Source organism: Thamnophis sirtalis, unplaced genomic scaffold (assembly GCF_051295495.1).
Source record: "Thamnophis sirtalis isolate CommonGarterSnake01/CBP01778 unplaced genomic scaffold, rThaSir2_p1.2 scaffold_7, whole genome shotgun sequence".
Classification (NCBI taxonomy): domain Eukaryota; kingdom Metazoa; phylum Chordata; class Lepidosauria; order Squamata; family Natricidae; genus Thamnophis; species Thamnophis sirtalis.
In genome coordinates, this window is record NW_028261387.1 from 48,744,539 (window position 1) to 48,766,664 (window position 22,126).

General features: G+C 36.0%; 1 protein-coding gene across 6 annotated transcripts in view; it reads left to right on the forward strand.

Annotated features, from left to right (window-relative positions):
• Positions 1 to 22,126, forward strand: part of ANKS1A (ankyrin repeat and sterile alpha motif domain containing 1A) — a 142,755-nt gene that overhangs the window by 55,952 nt on the left and 64,677 nt on the right. For all 6 annotated transcript variants that reach the window (XM_014070712.2, XM_014070714.2, XM_014070717.2 and 3 more), the window contains 10 exons: positions 3,583 to 3,879; positions 4,436 to 4,511; positions 5,205 to 5,306; positions 7,090 to 7,179; positions 7,932 to 8,125; positions 9,770 to 9,853; positions 10,378 to 10,498; positions 16,572 to 16,612; positions 18,617 to 18,749; positions 20,866 to 21,410. In XM_014070712.2, coding sequence (XP_013926187.1) covers positions 3,583 to 3,879; positions 4,436 to 4,511; positions 5,205 to 5,306; positions 7,090 to 7,179; positions 7,932 to 8,125; positions 9,770 to 9,853; positions 10,378 to 10,498; positions 16,572 to 16,612; positions 18,617 to 18,749; positions 20,866 to 21,410 — 1,683 coding nt within the window. The remainder of the gene's footprint in view (positions 1 to 3,582; positions 3,880 to 4,435; positions 4,512 to 5,204; positions 5,307 to 7,089; positions 7,180 to 7,931; positions 8,126 to 9,769; positions 9,854 to 10,377; positions 10,499 to 16,571; positions 16,613 to 18,616; positions 18,750 to 20,865; positions 21,411 to 22,126) is intronic.

Sequence of the window (22,126 nt, forward strand, 5' to 3'; positions counted from 1 at the left end):
TAAACTGCATAGAAATGAAGATACAATAAAAAACGTTATTTTAAACAATATTTCTGAGAGTTATGCTGATCTTCCCCATAGACTACATCAGTGATGGTGAACTTAAAGGTGTGGCAAAATTGTGTGTATGTGCACACCCACATGCACAATTCAATGTGCCCCACCCACCTGCGCATGCACATGTGAGTTTTCACCCCAGGTTCTGGAGGCTTTCTTGAAGCCTGGGGAGGTGAAAACGGCCTCCCTCAGCCCCCCCGGAGGCCCTCTGGAAGCTGGAAACGGATCATTTCTGACCTTCCGGTTGGCCAGTTGGCCCTGTTTTTTGCCTCCCCAGACTCCAGAGGCTTTCCTGAAGCCTGGGGAGGGCAGAAACAGCCTCCCCGGCCCTCCGATAGGCCAAAAATCAGCTGGCTGGCACGCATGCATGCCAGAGCTGATGGTTCTGTTTCCAACAAATATGGCTCTGCGTGCCCCCTGTGGCACACATACCATAGCTTCGCCATCACGGTACTAGATCAATGTTTCTCAATCGTGGCTTGAAGATGTGTGGATTTCAACTCCCAGAATTCCCAAGGCTGATGGGTATTCTGAACTAACTGGAAATTAAGCTTTTCATTTTACCACTCTTTTTTTAAAGTAGTGTAAGTATTAAACTACTAGAGGTTTTGGTTGAGAATCAGTTATAGAGTTTGAGGCATGAGGCTAGAAACTGGAAGACTGTGAATTGTCATCCCACTTTAGGGGCCAAACCATCTAGGGACATTGGGCCAGTCATTTTCTATCAACCTTAGGAAGTATGCAATGGCAAACCATTTCTAAAATCTTATCCACAAAACTGCTGGAACTTGTCCAGGCAGTTGCCAATAGTCCACAAACACAGAGATTTTTGCTACTTCTAATAAGGCACACATAAAAGTAGGAAAAATGCTTGTGAACGTTTAGTTTAGTGGTAGCAGACATTTCAGTACAGACGAGGAATGATAGTTAAACAGTGCATTTTGACAAATTGTTAGACATTTTTGCATTTTCTCAAATTGAATTACATATGTACATTTATTTATGGTTAAAAAGTACTTTGATTTGACTGTCAAAAGAACCCCCGCTATACACCAATTACTGAGATTAAATGTATGCATATTCAAAATGACTTAACCTTTTTTGAATGCAAAATGTATCAAGGAATCATGATACTTAAAAATATAGTATGATCATACAGTAAAATTGTAAATATTTTTCTAGAGTTAATATAGTTAAAATTACCTCAATTTAAGTCACTGCTTTATCCTTTCCCTCAACTATTTCTAGAGTTTCTTTGGGTTTCTTTGCCAATTATGATTACGGTCTCACTTTTATGGGTTTCTGTTTAATATTTAGTGCTTTTACATACAAATTATTACTTTTGTACTGTACCAATTGCAAATCAAGTATACATTGGCAACTATTAGTTCATATATCCATGAAAAGCATTCCTTAGTCTTCAAGATAAATGGATCAGTGGGCAAAAGAAGAGCTGTTTAAGCTGCGGACCACTATTTTGACTTTTGATGCTACCATTTCTTTTCTCCTTTTTCTCTTAGAAATTATAGAAATCAATCTCAGACATTTTCAAAAAGACTTGCTTTTTAAAAATCTCAGTTGGGTTGTAAGATTTTTGCATTAATAGGCTAAAGTTTTTGAAAGAATCTGAGCCATCCTCTTAATGTGTAGCAATTTCATCCTATTTTCTAATGAAGATTTTTCAGATTTAAATTCTGTCAGATGGGCAGCTATTTGGATACACAGCTGGATTTGAACAGTTGCAGATTTCCCTGATTTTTAAACGTGGCATCCAAACTTGTTAGAATAGAATAAATTAAAAATAATTGTTGCCACAAACTTGAAATCAAACATGGGCTTTATAAGAGTATATAAAATTTTGCATTTCAGGAGTACCTATCTTCAGGTGTTCTTGGCCAGAAAATTTAAATGTCTTATTACTGACTTAGTTAAAAGAGAAATGAGAATTTGAGATATTAATCATATTAATCCTTTTTTTCTAAAAAGGCTGGCCTCGTTTCTCCCACAAGTAAAGCAGGGGAGGCCTAGTTATTGCTGGGATAACAAAGGGTCAGGTAATACTGTAGGTTAGACTGTGCAATTGGAAAAAAAATCTTGGAAGATGACAGTGGCAAAATACTTCTGTACTTTGGCCAAAACCCTGTATCTATATATCCATAAAATCCCTAGGATTTGAGCTCAGTTTAACAGAGAACTATCTTTAGTCCAATTTAGTCCCCCCTCCCCCGATGTTTACTGATGTAGTACATTATGCATAGTTTGTAATATAATGTGGCTAAAAAATACCACGGTTCTTCATTATCTTTCATTAAACCCTACATCTTAATTATAAATCCTGAACCATATGCTTTCCCCTCTATTCATGGTGAGATTCTCTGCATGCTGCTGAATGATGCATTACCTCATTAGAAGCACCTTCACTATAAATCTGTTTTTCCTTGGCAAATGTTTGACTTGAATTGTTTCTTTGCCACGTTGGAAGTGTCCGCCTCAATTTTTCAAATGTTTGTGCATGTCTGTCATTGTTCATAGTAACTTTCATTTGTACATTCCATTTTTTAAGCAGTCTGACTGTTCATCTATTTCCTTTCTGTTTCAGCCAGTTTTGTTATGTGCCCATGAGACATTGAACATTGTTGATACAGCTAGAACAAAAATAAATCACAAACATACCTCTGTTATATTTTGTCCAGTACAGTACAGCTTTTAAAGTTTTAATTTGTTTACTTTTTATCAATTGAAACATTTCTGGTGAAGCCAGGGTTTTGTTTATGTACATTTAGCCATTATAATTACACACAAAGATGCACTTACACACACACACAACCACACACCATTTAAATGTTTAAAGACACTAATAGTTTGAATGAAATTTTTGTATTCATATAATATCATCTAAAATCTTTAAGTACTTAGGTTTACACCTAGGGTTTAACCCAATGCTATTTAATACTTCAATGACTTCCTGATTTATGAAGTCCAATTTCCAAAAAGCATTTGGTCACATGAAAGAGCTATTTCTTGACAGGTAATTAGTTTTCATAAGTTGATAATATTAGTCATAGTTTCCTGATAGCAGCGGCCCTTTGTATAAAATAAAAATTAAATATAATAACAACATAATATCAGATTGATTAATAAAAGGTGAATTCTCCAGAGAGAAAAAACACAGTTATGAAATACTATATTTATTATCAAGTTATTGGTTTGCAAAACCTAAGTTTGTAGGCATTATAGTAGCATATTGAATGGATAAGTAATGCTTGTTGAGTTTTAAAAATGGAGAATATTATAGAACATTCGAAGTAATAATCTCAAAATGCAATAATAGATATTTTTTCTATAGAAAATGTCTGAATGTGTGCACATATAAATAACAATGAGACCATGATGTACTCACTAAGCCACTGCATGCATAGTGGAAAATAATTGGAAGAGTTTTAATACATTTATATTTAAAACAAATGTTCTATTTGTTATAATTGTCTCTAAGCTCTAATGGCTTTTATATTTATGTAATCTTAGAATAACGACAATGAGACAGCATTGCACTGTGCAGCTCAGTATGGCCATACGGAAGTGGTGAAGGTTCTTCTGGAGGAGTTGACTGATCCTACTATGCGCAATAACAAGTTTGAGACTCCTCTTGATTTAGCTGCTCTCTATGGGAGACTAGAGGTTGTGAAGATGTTGCTTAATGCTCATCCCAATCTATTAAGTTGCAATACTAAGAAACACACTCCCTTGCATCTGGCAGCTAGAAATGGCCATAAAGCTGCTGTTCATGTACTTCTGGAGGCTGGCATGGATAACAACTACCAGGTATTTGCTTAAATTTGTGTGTGCAGAGTTTCAACATTAAAGTAATGTTTCAGGATCAGATTTAGTATCTCCCTTTTCAATAAGAACTTTTCTAATCACTGTTTTACTTCATCATATGTTTTAAAATCCCAATTATATGCTGCTCAGAATTGGCAAATTGAAGCAGCCTATAATCCCAACAAATACAAAAGATGGTTAAATAAGTTTATTTTTAATTCCTGTTAACTTTGAAATTTAATAGACTTATGCTTTGAAATTGTTTCAAGTTTAGCGGGATCTGTTTTACTCCAGAAATCTAGGTTTCTTCTAATTCTCAGCTGTATTTTCAACTGGATTTTATCTTTTTTTGTTTCAACTTGAAAGGGAAATTCAGAGGGTTTTTTTATTAGTTGTAATTTCTTATTGATTGATTATTAGAGTGAACAGCCTGTATTTTTAAAGAAGCTGGTTTTTAAATTGGAATAAACGGTAACAAATAGCTTATGTTTGTAAAGCGGCTACCTGGACACACTCTTATCGTTTTCTGATGGATCCTCAACTCATGCTTGTTTTACAGACAGAAAAAGGCAGTGCTTTGCATGAAGCTGCTTTGTTTGGCAAAACAGATGTGGTACAGATATTGTTAGCTGCAGGTGAGGATCTTTTTAACATATGTTTGGATTTCCTTTTTTGTTGGTGGTCTTAGTGTTGTAAACATTCAGCAGCCTTAGGCATACTTCTTGAGAATGAGCAACATAATTTAATTTAAATCTTTCACCTTCCTTTTTAAATTGCTCCTTCAAGCTAAAGCCTCATGAAATTTAAGTATAAACTAGGAAAAGTAACAAGAGCTGAGCAGGAATTGGTAGAACTTCTGATTTGATTTGATATCAGAAGGTTGTATACTCCAAAAACATATATATATTTCCCTTCTGAAATTTTATTTGCTTTCACCACAATTGAATTTTAATATATAATTTAACATATATTTATTTATTTATTATATTTTAAGTATTCCTATTCTGCTCCATTTAAGTTATAGGTTTATGTGCTTCTTATTAAAAATACAATAAAATAAACTTCTTAAAATTATAATAAAATATAATTTAAATAAAAGCACTTCCCAAATTAAAAATGTTTCTTCTAAAATTAAAATTCTTCATATGGCATAAGGGCAGCTTTAACCAATAATAATAATTAATGAACATAGATGTAGGACCAAAATGTACATTTAGGAGAAGGAAGTGATTAAGGCCAAGTTACGTTTCTACCACATTTTGCTATGTGAGTATGTGCAACATTTCTGAATTACTGTATATAATGTCAAGTTTCTTTCTGTGTTGAAGGCATTGATGTGAATATAAAGGATAACAGAGGCTTTACCGCTTTGGAGATTGTCAGAGAACTTCCTTCTCAAAAAAGCCAACAAATAGCAGCTCTGATTGAAGGTAAATAATTAAACATAAAAGAACAGAGGGCAAAAGTAGAGAAATAGGAAGCACACTAACATCAGACGCTTACAGCCATAAAAATGTGTGGGTTGTTTTTCAGTTAAGCAATTTCTAAAAGCTCTACATTGCTCAATTAACTACAATGTGGATACAAAGAAAACTAGATTGAGCAAAAAAAAAGATGTTTTCCCTTGTTTTTTGTACTTCCTGAAAAATTGGTATTAAGTTGATAGCTTCCTGGTTCTTACTCAATTTGATAATTGTCTCCTCAGCATGTATTTTTATCCCATTTGAAATTGGTTATGGATATAATGCATCCCTTGTTTATTTTTGAGATTTATAACCTCCAGGTCAGACACTTTGAAAGTCATCTATATTGCAAGATGCACAATAGCATTAAGTAGGCAGAGGAAGAAAAGTAAAATAGAACCATTTTCCAGCCATAAATTGTTTGCAGATTATTGCATCCTTAATAGATGGGTTTTTAAATAGGATCATTTTTAATGATGGATTAGTGAAAGGGCAGTGCAAATGCATCAGGACTGAGATACAAAACTGGGAATCACACAGAGAAGTATTTTCCCTCGTGGCCATTTAACACTGTTGTGGAAGTGGCCTTCACTAACATAAGAAAAAGAAGAAGTCTTTATACTTGGAGAGAGTACAGAGGACAGATTTAATATTGCATAAACCCAGTGTCAGCGTGTCAAAAAGAGTTTAGCAGAAGCAAGGGTTCCCCCCCCTATTTCCTTCCCTTCCACTGTCCATTTACTTCACAAAGGCCCTCCTGAATGGAGTGAACTAAAGCAAAATGGAAATCTATGAAGATTAGAGTCATGATCCATTAAAAAAAAGGTGGTCCTCAACAAGAGGTGATCATTTGAAATTATAAATTTCTGCTGAATAGAAAATCATCCTCTGACAGAAGTTACAGCTGTTGCAGAGCCCCGTGATCCTGTGAGCAAAATTTGAGCACTTAGCAGTGTGACTACTCTTATGACTGAGGGCAGTTGAGGACCTCTTCCCCCACTCACCTACCTCTCCCTCATCTCAGTGGCTCATTTGGTCCACTAGCGCAGGTAAATCTGCCACAACCCTGGAAGCCTCAGCCTGCTCCCTGTCTACTTCTCCCACCCCACCATACACAGGGCCACTTACCTTTGCCTTTTTGTGAAGCTACTGTCAGGTGTGCTACTGTCAGGTGTGCCAATGCGAGTCTCAGTCAGACAGCTAGTGAGCATGTTGTTTCTGAAGGCTATAAAAACTGGAAAGAGTCTTTGTAACCTTTAGAAACATTATGTTTGCTAGGCTAGAAAACTAGTAAACATGATATTTTTGAAGGGTAGGAAGAGGCTGATGCTTTTTCCGTGATTGTTCTGAAGGCTATGAAGACGTTCCTTCTAGCCTTCAGAAACACCCTGTTTCCTAACTGTCTGGCTACACCTTCAGAATAGTTTCAGTGTGTTAGCCTTTCTACCCTTCAGAAACATTGCGTTCCTGGCTAGAAAGCTGCAAACATGATGTTTCTGAAGGGTATAAAGGCCAGCCTTTCCGAGTTTCAGAAAAGATTGTGTTTGCTATCATTCTAGCCAAAAAGCTAGCAAGGACTACTTATATTAGTGAAATGACAGCTTTGTATTCACCCATAGTAAATATGCAGAATGAATCCAAATATATAAAAAGTAGATTACTGTATTTTGTTTTTTTTAAGACTTCAGGTAGCAAATATCTTACATGGCACCTAATTTCTGTTGTTCCTTTACTTGTTTTATTTGTTCAGACTGTACAACAAGAAAGAATCTTGCAACAGCAGAAGAGAAGTTATCATCGCCTTTAACTGCTTCCATTGAAACTTCTCGGATACCTCAAGGTAAAATATGAAATGTATTAAATTTTTTATTTAATAGTAATGTTATAAAAAAATTCAGCTGCAACAATGAAAAACTAATATAAACTAAAACATAGTGAGGGGGAGCAGAGAAAATTGACATGATAGAAAAGTAAGAAAAAATAAGAATATAGTTTAAAAAGGATATATAAAGAAATGATTTCTGTATAACAATTATCACCTTTTCTTAAAATACAACAAATGTTCTCTTCTTCCCATAGCTCAGCTCTTATCTACAACTAGTTCCTTAAAAAACTTGTCATTTCAGTTCAGATATACTCTCACTATTGAGATGACTCATGGTACCGTTTCCACCTGAGCTGATTTGCATTATAAAGAACATTCTGGAATGACTTCCACAATATTCCTACACCATCTCTTTCAAGAACTTTAAACAGATATTAAAAATAATGTGAAAGAAGATTTTTTAAACAAATCCAATGTATTTCATTGGTGATATGTAGGGGTCAAGTACTAGTTCTCCCTCCACTCCCTTGTCAAAATAACTGCAGATCTGAACAAAGTATATTAGGACTCCAGTTCCCAGTCCATATGCAAAGATAATGTATGAAGTAGAAAGCTATGGAAATAATGAAATCCACCTTTTATGCCTCTGGCATTGTGGAAAGGAATAATTGTAGCCAGGGTTTCAAAACAGAGTTTGTGAATAGGATCTCTACAGCTACTGAACATGTATAGAACTGTTTCTGATTTAACATGTTTGCTTTCTTTAGGAAATGTGGAGAAAGCTGTGACAGACTTGATAACAGATGTTGATAGCAAGCCAGAAGAATGTCCATATGAAGTACTATACAATGCAACCTCCTGTCATTCTTTGGACAGCCTAGCCAGTGGAAGATCCTCAGATAGAGATTCAGTGAACAGAGAAGCGGAGATGACTGGTATTAAAGTGACAGCAGTGAGACCTGTACGTAGCCTGATGTGTGTTATCTTTTTCTTTTTATGGAAAATAGGCTGTGATATGAAAGCAGGCCTCCAAACTTTCAATAAGTTAATAGCCCAGCTGTACAGTTTGGAAGTGATAGTAAATAATTGTTAAGGGCTTTGGTTACTGACTACTTGGAGCCCATTTGTCCTGTTCTTGCAAGAATTATTCCTTATTCACAATGTAATGGCTATTTGAATTTAGGTTCATTTCTACCACTATATATTTTTGCTAGGGAATGTAGCTCAGTTTAACCATTCAGGAGCAAGGGGAAAAAACCTAGAATGTGACTTTCCTTTGAACAATTTTTCACCCAGTTTTCTTTGGATTAAAACCACTCTACCGTAATAATCCTGAATATTAGATTTGTTTGCACCATTTTACTATATTAATTGGCCAGCAAATCAGTTTGTCATGGAATTTACGGATTTAATCCAGCAGGGGGAGTTTGGAGGCTTTATAGTAGTTTCTCTGAAAGCAGCCAGCTTTATTTAAATAACCTATTCGAGTTGGTAAGAACAGTACTGTATTGGATTTGAGCATACTATGGAGTATTTATTGCACATTAAAATAAGGATGGTTGCAGTTTATTATAAATATACAGAGTTAAACATGAATTTGTACATGCAGCCCAAAATATATGCAGATTTATTTTGAAGTTATCAGTGGTTGGCAGTATATTTTAAGATTGAAACAGTTAATGAAACAGGTTTAAAGACAAATATAAGATGTTTTTATGTATGCAATATGTGCATATAATAGCAGCTTTTAAAGTGTTTTCTTTCATCAATATTAACAATATTGATTGGTTTACTGATTAATTGATTATGTGCCATCAAGTCTGTCAAATCTTAGCAACCACATAGATTTTTCTATTTGACAAACTAACTTGGTCTTTCGATGGTGGACTCTTCTTCACTGTAACTGACTACATTTACCTTGCTCCGGGTCATTTTCTTCTTGTCTTTCCAAGCATTAGAACCTTATTTAGAGAGCCCCATCTTCACATAATGTATCCAAAGTAGCATAATTTGAGTCTGACCATTTCCCTCAAGTGAGAACTTGGGGTTGATTGGTTTGATTCTTTTTGGCTGTCAATGGTAATCCCAGGAGGCTACTCAACATCAAAATTCAAATGCATCAATTCTCTTCCTATCCTGCTTCTTCAATGTACAACTTTTTTCTTTTGTAGAATATCACAGGGAATACCATTGCTTGTACAATTCTGAATTTTGTAGGTATAGATACATTACGGCTTCGGAATGTTTTTTCTAAAGCTTTTATGGTTACTCTATCAAGCACTGCCTACCAAGTCTGTGAAATATTTATTGAATGGAAATTATGCCAGTTTTGTTATTAGAGAAGTTGCATACCAAATAGTTAGGACATCTGTGTGGTCCACAAAGTCCAAGGGAAGATAAGTGACAAAACATAGGTAATGCAGGCTGTCCACTTTTGTATTTTATTATAATGTTGCATGTAAAAAAGATAAGGCACAGTTTGTATTCTGAGGCCATATCACGTGTTTCATCATTTTGATGAAATCACTTATTTGCTTTGCTGCAATAAATATATTACGGTTGCATCAAAAATGAGGCATTGATGAGTATCTTTTCAAAATTGTAGCGAGAGCGTCCACCACCTCCTGCAAAACCTCCCCCTGATGAAGAAGAGGAACATGAAGATAAAAAACATGATGCATCCTCAGTGGTAAGCATCCTTATGTGTCCTCCTTGATGTTATTGATGTGGAGGGAATGGCATTAATATATCTAGAGCAGTGTTTCTCAACCTTGGTGACTTTAAGTCACCAAAGTTGAGAAACACTGATCTAGAGGGTAATGTGACATTTATATATATAAATTTATATATGTTGTATTTGTGCTGATAAATAAATAAATAAATACATATATATTTGTTAGTAGTTTTAACTGCCATATCAGCAGGCTCTGGACAGGGTTTTATGCCACGGCCTGGTTTGCATCTGGCAGTCCCTTAGAGTGTTTTCGATTGATATGTATGGATGCTCTGTAGTAGGTATCTAATCTTACTCTTTAAAGTGGAGAATTTTCAGTTGATATGTAAATATGTGCTACTTAAATTGTGCTTCATTTCTTAGTTGCTAGAAAATTTTCCTTTTGAGAGAAAGTGCTCTTTTCACAATATAACCATTTTTAAAAATTAATTAATAACAAGAGATGGAACTATTATTAATTTATGTCTGTGTCTGGTTAGGGTTTGGTCACCAAGAGAAAAAGTAGAGGGAGCACAGCTGATGAAGAAGAAGAACATCCTTATGAACTCTTGCTAACAGCAGAAACAAAGAAACATGTTACAGTAGATAAAAAGACAAAAGGTAAAGACTGTTATTGCAAACTGTACCTAACTTGTTGTTGTTGTTAGTTGCGAAGTCATGTTCAACCCATCGCGACCCCATGGACAACGTTTCTCCAGGCCTTCCTGTCCTCTACCATCCTCTTAACTAGCTATCCCGAAAACTAATTTTGGCCAGAAGCTGAGAAACTAAAACAGTTCCAGTTTTTCTTTTAAGTTAGAAGGAGTGACTTGTTTTGTATGCCCAGCTAGCATTTTTTTTCCGTAACACTTTAATTAAAATATTCTTACTTCGGTAGCTTCCAGGTAACAGAAAGTGACTCAAACTTTTGATGTATGTTTATTATAGAAAACCAAGCAAAGTCTATGGTTAATGTAGCCACGGTATTTTGAAAGACACCTCAGCTATTTTGGAAATTCCTCCTTGCTCTCTCCCAATTTGTGTGCTCATCCATGTGCACTTTCCTCTCTTCATTTTGCACAGTTCCTAGCAAATTCATTCAAATGTCTCTCTTATTGACCTAGGTAAAGTATCCATTGTCCTCTCATATTACTGAATTCTCACATCTTTAAGAGCCAGCTAATGTGATTTGTTTGTGAAACAATCTTAGTTCTTTGCAAATTGTATTTTATAGGCTGCTTTGAGGGTACTTCATATGTTCATTTTCCAAGCATGAATTCATACTGTAAAAGAAAAAGGTTGGATTGTTTCTATTCTTCTTATACACACTAATGGTTTCTCAATATTCTGATAAAGGTAGAATTAATAATGAGAGCTATTGCTGTTGAAAAGGTAGCACATTAGATTTTGTTCATTTTGACTTGATATTAGTCCCATCGTATTTTCAAGTATAGATATTTGTTCTGGCTCTCCTCCGTCCGGTAATGAACGCAGGCACAGGCTTAGCTGTTTGCCACTCTTTATTCACAGCAATTATAATCCTGTTGGCTGAAAGCCCAAACACGACTCACTGGCAAGAAGTTGGCAGCAACCCAGACTCCAACAAATGCTGGAACACAAGGCAGACCAGACAAGGAGTTCTCCAGATTACTACGAACGGTTGTGTCCTGCAAAAGGACTCCTCCCAAAGTCTCTTCTTATATACTCTTTTGGGAGGGGCCAAGCCACAACCACCTGGGCTTGATTATCTCTTATGAGTCTGTCTCCATAACTGCTGCCTCTGTTTCTTGGCCCTACTTTGCCTGGCGTCAGGGACACACTCCCTTTGACTTTCACCACTGCTCCATGCCTCAGGCGCCTCCTGGTAGCCAACCAGCCTCTCTGGTCCCTGCCAACCAGCCTCTCTGGTCCCAAGGTGGCGCAGTGGTTAAATGCAGCACTGCAGGCTACTGCTAGATCAGCAGGTCAGCGGTTCAAATCTCACCGGCTCAGGGTTGACTCAGCCTTCCATCCTTCCGAGGTGGGTAAAATGAGGACCCAGATTGTTGGGGGCAATATGCTGACTCTCTGTAAACCGCTTAGAGAGGCCTGAAAGGCCTATGAAGCGGTATATAAGTCTACTGCTATTGCTATTGCTCTGAGTCGGAACCCTGCACAGGTCCTCCATATCTTCCATAGCAGACTCATAGGTTTCCTCGCTATCAGAGTCCATCGGCAGCTCCAATGGCTCCTGCTGGGCCACAAAAATATTAGGCATAACATTCTTCTTGTTTATTTTTTCATATGAACATATGAAGTCATACCAATTTTCTCTATTGTAATGATTGATTTCAGTGGATCTTGTACAATATTTCTTAAGTAACCTCAGAGAGAAATGCCTACTTAGTTTAATATTTTCTCCAGGAGAAACTAATTCAGTAGCTGGATAGCTTTTCTAATTTCTTTAGTTCGTAAGTATATGACTTTAACAAGCAATTGCAATACTAAATAATGAGAATTAAACTAAACTCTTAAATAGAACATTTTTCATTTGCTTCATAAAAATAGCATGACTTCTGAATCATACATCCTCATTTATTAAAAAGAGCATTATGTGAACAGTAGGAGAAAATAATCAAATTTGGAGGATTCCCATCTGAATTTAAATCATACTTTAATATTGTAAAAATGAGTTACAGCAAGGCTTCAGGTCTCATGATTCCTCATTCTCTCCCATAATTACAATATTTTATTATCCGGAGCTTAGTTCTAAACTATAGCTAAAATTTACTGTTTTGAGATGTCCTTTTGACACTGAAATGTCTTTTTTGAATCTCTAGGCATCACACATACAAATTATGCACATTTTAGAGTCATCAATGGAAACTTTTTGAACTTAGGTAGGTTTTTTTTTAAACTGGAAGTGCTCTCTCCAATGTGCATGTTCCTTTTCTCATAGTTTCTTTTACATTACTACAGAAAAAGCAACAATATCGGATCCTTCTCCATATTCATTTGTTTAGCTGAAGACAAATTCCCAGGTTTCTTTTTTTTCCAGCATTTGTCTTCATCATCTGCATTTCTCATTTCAAGGAAAATTCTATTCCCAAAAAGTTGGGTGAAGAAAGTAATTCAGAAATTAACTTACACAATAGATTGTGGGCTACACGTCTCATTTTGCAAGCACTCAAATTGCCCCAAATATATTCTTTCTGACTAACATTCTTTGAAGAGAATCATATTATCAGGAACTGCCTTTGTTTCCAAAAATTCATCAAACCGACTACCGGTTTTTCCTACCTGCATTTTTACCACTACTAAATTAGTACTTCCAGTTTTTAAGAACTCCCAGCATGTTGTTCTTAGCAACTGTTTTTACAACCCTCTGGTCTTAGGTCCTCAAAAAAAATTTGCACTAATTGTTCTTGGCTTAGAAACTGTGGCATCTTCAGAAACATCTGTAGTTTTGTCGTCTGAGAATGGTCTTCAGACTCTAGTACTTCTAGTACTCCTTTATCAAGGTTCCTATAAATAAGAATTCATACGTATCATGCACTGCTTTTTTGAAATATTCTAGGAACAGGTTTTTTTTCCCATTGGAGTCCTACCCCATGCAACATAATATTATCTAACTTAATTTATTAAATTTTGAGGCCACCAACTCCCCAAAATCTCTCAATGGCTTACAATGTTTAAAATACATAACTTAAGAAACATGACCACCAAAAACTATTTGTGGCTCCTCCTATTTCCTCATTTTTACCTGCCCTAGTGCTGACTTCTAAAAAGTTCTGGCTATTGATGCCTGCAGCAGAAGTGCTTGACACCGATGGCACCATTTCATAAGTATATGCATTGCAGCAGTAGACAACCATCAGATCTGTCACTTCCTGTGCATATGGAGGATTGTGAAGGGTTGTATCTTTAACATTTGTTCCCATTCTCGGGCTTTCACTGAACAGCAAAGAACAGATTGTCCTGATTTTAGGCTTCTATCTGGGAACAACCCTCTTAAGAAAGCAATTAAGCTAAGTGTTAAAGACCTGGTTCATTCCATATTTTCTCCATTTATAAATGTAAGGTTTGGAACAACTTCTTTTAGAAACCAAGGAAAAAAGTTCTTTATGGGGGAGGTCTGGAAAAAAACAACAAGGGAGCCTCTAGTATAGTGGTTGTCCCATGATAATCCCAGGTTCCATTGACCAAAAGATCATGGATCAGTTTTGAGCTCTGAGTCCCTTCTTAGAGATATTATTGAGTTCAAACCAACAACAACAACAGAAGGACAGAACCAATATACAGGATAATTTTAATTCTTGTTGCCTCATTCTCAACACAGAAGTTCAGGACCAGTTGAAAATTATGTGGCCATAATTCTAACACCGCTCCAATGCTGATCTCTCTGATCTAGTAGAAAAATTATCAGTGCTGACATTAAACACTATCATCACTAAGAGATCATTCAAATGCAACTTATCTCAAAAGACAAAATTAGAGACAAGTTAACTGCTTTGCAGTCACATTATTTCAGTGCAATGGTGTCCTCACCAGCTTGTTTTAGTATGGAGGCTCTTCCTTGGTTCCAGACTCTTATACCTGCTCTTAAAATGCTGTGACTTATAAATTGGCAGGCACTAAATTATTTGATTAACTCTCTCTCTTTCCCAGTACAAACACACGAGGTAGTAGTCACAATCCAGCTTCTTGCCCTTGGAGCTTGCTGCTCCTAAATGTATATAATTCATTAATTGTAATATTATATTAGTTATAATAAGATCTTATAATAACTTCCTAACTATAACCTATCATCCATCCTCCCTTCTCTGCATTGTAATTCTCTTTGCAAAGTAAGCTGCAAAATGAGTGACAGGTCAGATGTTCAAAACTTTGCATTGAAGGCTCATGATGCCCTCCAGACATGGTTATTCTTCTTTTGAAAGGCAAGCATTAAAAAGGCAGAAAGAATACTCAGGCTTCACACAGCACTCTGAAACATTGTGTTGCTTTTACATTCAGTTTACTATTGCACTTTACTAGTAAACCTACTTCAAAATGATTTGAGAAAAAGGCATTCTGTGATGGCCCTCCATCCTGGAAGAGTCATACCTCATATTTTAATTAATATGGTATTGAGGAATTGCCCCAACTTCACAGCAGATGGTCAAGTCTCTCACTTTTGGCTTTCTGACTCCAATGAATGGCCATTACTGATACTCCCAACACCTATGGGGTTCAATTGTAGGAAGCCATATCTTCTTTGGAAATAAGAGATTATAAAACTGGTGTTGCTGCTTCCGCATGCCAGGAAGGCTGACCAACACAGTCATTAGATGCAGAGTTCAGAGCAGGAAGTAGCATTTTCTCAATATAGATAGTCCTCAAATTACAACAGTTTGTTTAGTGACCATTCAAAATTACAACAGCACTGAAAAAAGTGACATGACCATTTTTCACACTTGTGACCATTGCAGCATCCCCATGGTCATGTGAATATAATTCAGATGCTTGGCAATTGACTCATATTTATGACGGTTGCAGTGTCCTGGAGTCATTTTTGGCAACCTTCTGACAAGCAAAGTCAAAGGGGAAACCAGATTCACTTAATTACCTGTTAACTAAACAACTGCAGTGATTCATTTAACAAATGTGGCAAGAAAAGTCGTAAATTGGGGCAAAACTCATTTAACAAATTTCTCATTTAACAACATAAATTTTGGGCTCAGTTGTCATAAGGTGAGGACTACCCGAACTAGCAGATTATGTTTTCTTGATGCTGGAAATTTCAACCTTATGATTGAGAAGCAGACACAACTGCTTTAAGGTCTTGTTTTCAGTACTGTTCAAACATGATATAGCTACTGTGTTCATTCGTATGCATTATTCTTTGGTCTCCAAACATGTTTTATTAAGTCAAAGATTGTTAATACTTTTGACACACCATAGCCATTTTTCTCTTTCAATCCTGGCACTATGGAAAAGAGGTTTTCAATACTGGTCATATGGAAGAGTTTACTCTGCACCAGTGTATAAGGAATAGTAGAAGCATGAATCATGAATGAAGGTTTTATGACTTCGGAGCTTTAATTCTCTACATTTCTAGCTACTGAGAATGGCTGGTGAAGTACTGATACTTTTTAGGTGAGAAAGAACTGTCTCCGGTGCCTATATCTCAAAAGATGATAGGAAAATGATCTTTCAGGAGGAAAAGAACTAAACAGCAAATCAATATTTCCAGGTATGGTAGAGTTGGCATGGAACAAGTATTATGGCCATAGGGGGCACCTTAAGGAGATATATATTTTATATCTTCTGGATTGAACTACAAAGTCATGGTCAAGACTGTAAATTTCTTATTTGGAGTGTGAAGGCTTGTTTAATGAGAATAAATCATGGTGACCCGAATGAGGTCCAGAAGCGCAGGGCTGCAATAAAAATAATGGACCTCTACTTACATCAGCAGTAGTGTTTCAGATTTCAACATAAAAACTGAAATTCCACAGTTCAGCATTGCTTGCCTGGGTAGCCAGAGTGCATCCTGTCTCAAGCTCCAAGGTGATAATTCTTCCTTAAAGATTGGATACACAATTCTGAAGACACTCATCGTGCAAGCCCGTTCCTTTAATTATGTGGATACTGTAGCAGATCTTGCTTTTAACAGTAATTAGCTAGATTTGTATTGTAAATATTAAAAATATTTTTATTTTTAAATTCTTAGGTGAATCAACTTTAGGTGCTACCTGCAGTGTCCAACAACAGGTAAGACAGATATAATTTTAATATAGATTATATCCAGTATGCCAACAGGTGTTCATTCATACCTAGGAACTTTCTCTTCTTCTCCTTCCTTTGTCACTCCTTCTTTAGTCTGCTATGGAAGGACTTTCTACAAGAAGTATGTGGAGAAAAAAAAAACTCTGCTCTGCTGAGGACTGTCATTGTAAAAGTGGACTTGACACTTTTATTGCATGCAACAACACACATATATACAATGCAAGAGATACATGCTGTGTATGAGTGAAAACATTTTAAGCTGTAGTATTAAGAAAAGCCATTTTAACACTCACACGGTACAATATTTATCGGAAGTTTCAAGTTTAAGGCACCTCCAGAATAGTCAAAACATCCTGCTTTGAATTTGAGACAGCTGTTTGCTGTTGAAACAGGGTTTGTTCAACGCAAGACAGTTCAGATGTAGTATGGGTCAAATTTAAAACATTTTTGCAAAATCCTGCTGAGATCTATCAAGGTATATATGCTTCTGTTTCCTACATTTTATAGCAAACATATATGAAACAGAACTGAAATTGTTTAATGCTAAACAACAATAAAAATGATAAAATGAAAATTCTAATTAAGAAAAATGGAATACACACGTGAATCAGAAGTATATGTACTGTGAAAGTAACTTAGCAGCATTTGGGACATATAGTTTATTAATAGGTGCTGTGCTGTTGACGAACTAAGCTTCATTTTATGCTTTTCTAGTTTGTAAACTAAAATTCTATGTCAGCCTACATAATTAGCAAAATGATTGATGCTTCTTCTTTTTTTGTTCCCTTCTGGGTTTGTTATCTTTGCCATTATTGTTCTGTCTTGTGTTGCTTTTAGGGCAGGGGGATGGACGATGGACAGACTTATTTTTTGTAGTGTTTTATGTTTTTAACAATGGTAAACTGCCCATGTTTAGATATGAGATGATGATGATAATGATGAAGAAGAAGAAGAAAAAGCAAATACCAAGTGTTGTATCTAGACCAGGCCTGCACAATTTGTAGAAGGGAAAAGACTACATCAAAAAATTAAAAATAATTGTGGCTGCAGAGGCTACCTTTGACTACAGGTCAACTGTCTTGTGGCTGGCAGAGCAGTGGCAATGCTGTAGCTGGAAGCCTCAGTGAGGCTTGGATTCACTGATCAGCATGACTTATGAAGTGGCAACAGTGGTTATGTTTGATGGCAATGAATTTGAGTTTCTGAAAAACACCAGAGGCCACAAAAGACTATTTGATGCAGGCCATGGGCCATATGTTTTGCAGGTTTGATCTTCAACTTTCTCGTTGAAGTAGTATATAGCTAAAATTATTGATTGCTTTTGGTTTATATCTAAGGGAAAAAAATTCAAAAATATCTATTCAAATAGATATTCAATTATTACTTGTCTTTTAAAAATAGAATGATTTATTTTAAATGTATTTATCAAATATTTTTATGATACAGTTAAAGTAAAGTGGAATTAGTTGTTGCTACCATGAATTTGATTTAACAAATAATATAGGTAATAGAATTTTCCTATCTATCGGTTCAAATTCAAAAATGGTATCTGACAATTAGATTTTGTATTCTGTTAAAATTCTGATATAATCACCACCTGCGTTTCAAAATGAACTAGGCATTGTCAAATATTATAAGGGTTCAATATTCCATGAAAGTATTTTCTTTTTTCCATAACCTTGTTTAAAATTTAGTAATTTCCCATCATCTCTGGCTAACATGGTCAGTGCAGAAGAATGACTGTAGTTGTACCAAAATATTTGAGAACCCATCATGTTGAGATCAACATATTAATTCTAATTGGGGATTTTTGCATTTTAAATATTGCCATTTGTCAAAGTTTGTACTAAGCCTTTGAAAGTTTGGAAGCATGATACTTAAAGTAAAGAGGCATATGCAATTATGTTTAACTTACATAATTTTATAAAGGTTAACTGTTGATAAATCATAACTAATAAAATTAATTACATTTTACATGATTTTTTGCAGACATGGTCCCGAAAAGGTCTATCTTCTCAGGATGGTCAGTGGCCACTAAATTGCCAAGCTTCCTCCGATTTTTCTTCTAGCCATTCTGAACAATATCCAAGTCCTGAATCTCAGTTGGTTGAGATGCCAAAAGGTAGGTAATCATTCTGAATCATTCCAACTTCATAGAAACCTATACAGGAAAAAAAATGGTGTTTGTTTTTTAATATATGCAGGAATCTTTCGATCTAGCTAGCGTGACAAAAAAAATCAAATGCCTCTTACAGGCCTCTGCTCAGGCTGGAAGATATTTTTTTTGTTTGTTGTTTTGCTTTTGGGAGATGGGAAATGCAGGCACAGTTTCATTGCAACAGTGACGGCTTTGTTGGGCTTCATAGCTGTTGTTGGAAGAATGAAATGTTTCAGTTTTGTGATACACACTGTCAGCTGCTTTTCCACCCCCTGATAACAGTGTTGCGAAATGTTAACACTGTTTATAGATGCTGTATTGAGCATTTTGGGCAAACAGTAAAGTGTAGAGGCATTTTATTCATCTTTTCCTATATGTTGCTATTGATATATTATCACAGATTTGTGATATATTATCACAAATCTATGAAAGCAGACAAGATGTTCCTCTTAGACACTATACTTCCTCTGGAGACTTGTCATTTATACTTTAATGGGAAAGATTTGACAGTGAAAGGTAGCTTGGACTGTTACATTTCCTCTGCTACACACATATCAAGATAAGAATCTTAATGTAAACCTGGTCTGCATGCAATATTGTTCTATAAAATGCTCTCAGACCCCACCCACCCCCCGCCCCAAATCTTGTTTTTCATGATTTTGAGTAAGAAAATAAACGCAAAAACATTTCTGGCACACATGCTTAAAGTACTTCGTACCTCTGCAATAAGAGATTTTATTAAAAGTATTTTCTTACATATTGAGTAATTTTTAAGCTCAGAGAAATAGCTGCCAATAAATATAATTTTGTCAAACCTCCTGTAGAATATGTCCTGTAGAAAAATTTAAATAATACATAAAGCTTAATGTTTTTAAGTTATATCAGCCACAGCTTAGTGTTTTAGAAAAGAGTAATGATTTAGCCTTTTAAAAGCTTATAACATGTTAAATAGAAGCAAAAGTCCTCAGAAATGACCATATAAGGTGTCTCATTGAAAGAACCTTTCCTGATTTGTTCTGATTTCTCCATACTGATTAATCAACAAGGGCTCCAATTGAATCAGAGATAAATACTTTCTGATTTGATTTAGGAATAATGAAGCACTACTGAATCATTGCAAAATGTAACAACTTTGGCTGAGTAGAGCCTACCAGGGTAATTTTGGATTTGAAGTTAATATCTTTCCTACCTATGCTTGTATGTTCAATCTAAGATACGTACTATAGGAAAAAGCTTCCCTTTCTGTTTCCTAGATATTCTCCAAAGAGTAAAGTACCATTGTGGAGAACCTAGGTTGCATAACATGGCTTTTATCAATATTAAATATTGGGCAATACATTAATGATTGTTGTTCGGAGTGGCTCTTTGCTATAAGCTTTTACATAATTTACACCAGTGAATTATTCATGCTTTAATCAGGTTCTGATTTTTGATACAATATATTAAAGCATGAGTCTTGTTATAATGTTACCTCTCTGCTGCAATACATATTGCAAGCTGAAATTTACTGCAGCAGTAGAAAGAGACCACTTTATGTGGTGATATTAGTTAACGCGAAGTGAGGCTTTAAAGGAATTGTTGCTGTTGCAAAAGGAGGTGAGTTCAAGTCACCAGGGAAGGAAACAGCTGTTGGGTGGAGGGGGGAATTTGTTCATATTTGCAGGTTGTTTGCAGCTCATCTTTCCCCACCCAGCATTCTGTGCCAAGGAATAGGGAGTGTTGCTCTAAATAACACTTTGGCCTTTATGGAAATATGTTCCAGGAGACTCAGTCTCTCCCCTCCTCCCCTTTGCTGGGTATAGTTAGCACTTCTCCAAACCTTATATAGCAAGGGCTGATTGTTAGTGTTAACAGGAATAAAATGAAACAGAGTGGGCTGCCAGATTGCATAAATCAGGCCACTGTTTAGAATTTCATAAATGTTCCAACTTTGGGTAAAATCTGAGGACTCTGAACAATGCTGTTCTTTCTTCTTCTTTTCTTTCTCTCTCTCTCTCTGAGGGAGAAAAGCTAAAATCCTGTTTCTCTTGATTTCTATTTGTTGGGTTTTATTTTGGTGGGGTTTTGTACCCCTTTGAAGACCAAAAAAGGTTCAACAGAAGCCACAGCCAAGCAGATGTCCAAGATGCCCAGGTACTGGATCAATTCTCAGGTCTTCTGCATGGTTCTTCTCCGGTGTGTGACATAAATGAGGACCCTTTGAGACTCATTTCTGCTGTGGGCAAAGGAAGTACAGAGGGAATTGCTATGCAGCTGGAAAACGTTGAGGCTTCTGGATCGGTACAATCTAGTACTGCAGACCAAAATAAAGTGGTCTATTCAGCCATACGCCATATCCGTGACAAGTTGGATTCTGGAACTTTGGCACATCCTCATTTGCCACAGCACCCCGGTAGTGTTGAGGATGGAGACAAGAGCAGTGTTTTGGGAAGAGTTCATCCAGGAAGCAAGTCCAAAGCAGACCTCAAACTTAGCCGTAGCTTATCAAAATCGGATTCTGATCTTTTGACCACCTCACCAACAGAGGACGATACTATGGGAAGCAGAAGTGAATCCCTCTCCAATTGTAGCACTGGGAAAAAACGGCTGGAGAAATCACCTTCCTTTGCTTCCGAATGGGATGAGGTAAGACCAAGCTGGATTTTTTAAAAAGTAAAATAAAAATTGCTGCAGGAATTCCATGGTTAAAAATGGATCAGGGATGAAAGAGTAGAAGCAGTGGTTATTTATCCTAGTATCAAATATATTTAGTAGATAATTAAAATTATACTATGAATTGAATTCAGACATTTAATCTTATGTGATGCAGAATTTAGGAAAAGTTTTAAATGTATTCAGTGTTGTCTAAAATGGTATTATTCTATTGAGAATCAGTGTCACATTAGAATATGTTTGCATAGCATATTCTCTCTAGAATAGTTTGTGGGAAAAGATTGGGTCATACTATGTATCCAGGGCTGCTTTATGTTAGTGAGAAGGCTTCAAAAGTCGAGGAGTACCTGGATGTTTTTGAACGCTCTCTTAAAATAGCTAATTCCTAGGATTAATGGGAAGTCAGCATAATATATGAGAAATCATTCTTTAATAGAACTTTGTTCTGATCAGAAGAGATTAAGTGCTATTCTTCAAAAAGCACTAACGCATTCCTTAGTTATTCTACTCTGACTTAAAACGCAGTTGCATGAGCATGCAAACTGCCTTTTATAGATCGGAAAATCTATTATTAAGCAGTTAAGACTTAGTTGGGGAAACATTATGCCATGCCAGGTCTAAAAAGAATATTAAAGAAAATCCATTAGCAAACAAATTAGGGAGATTAAATTGTGTGGATTATAAATTGA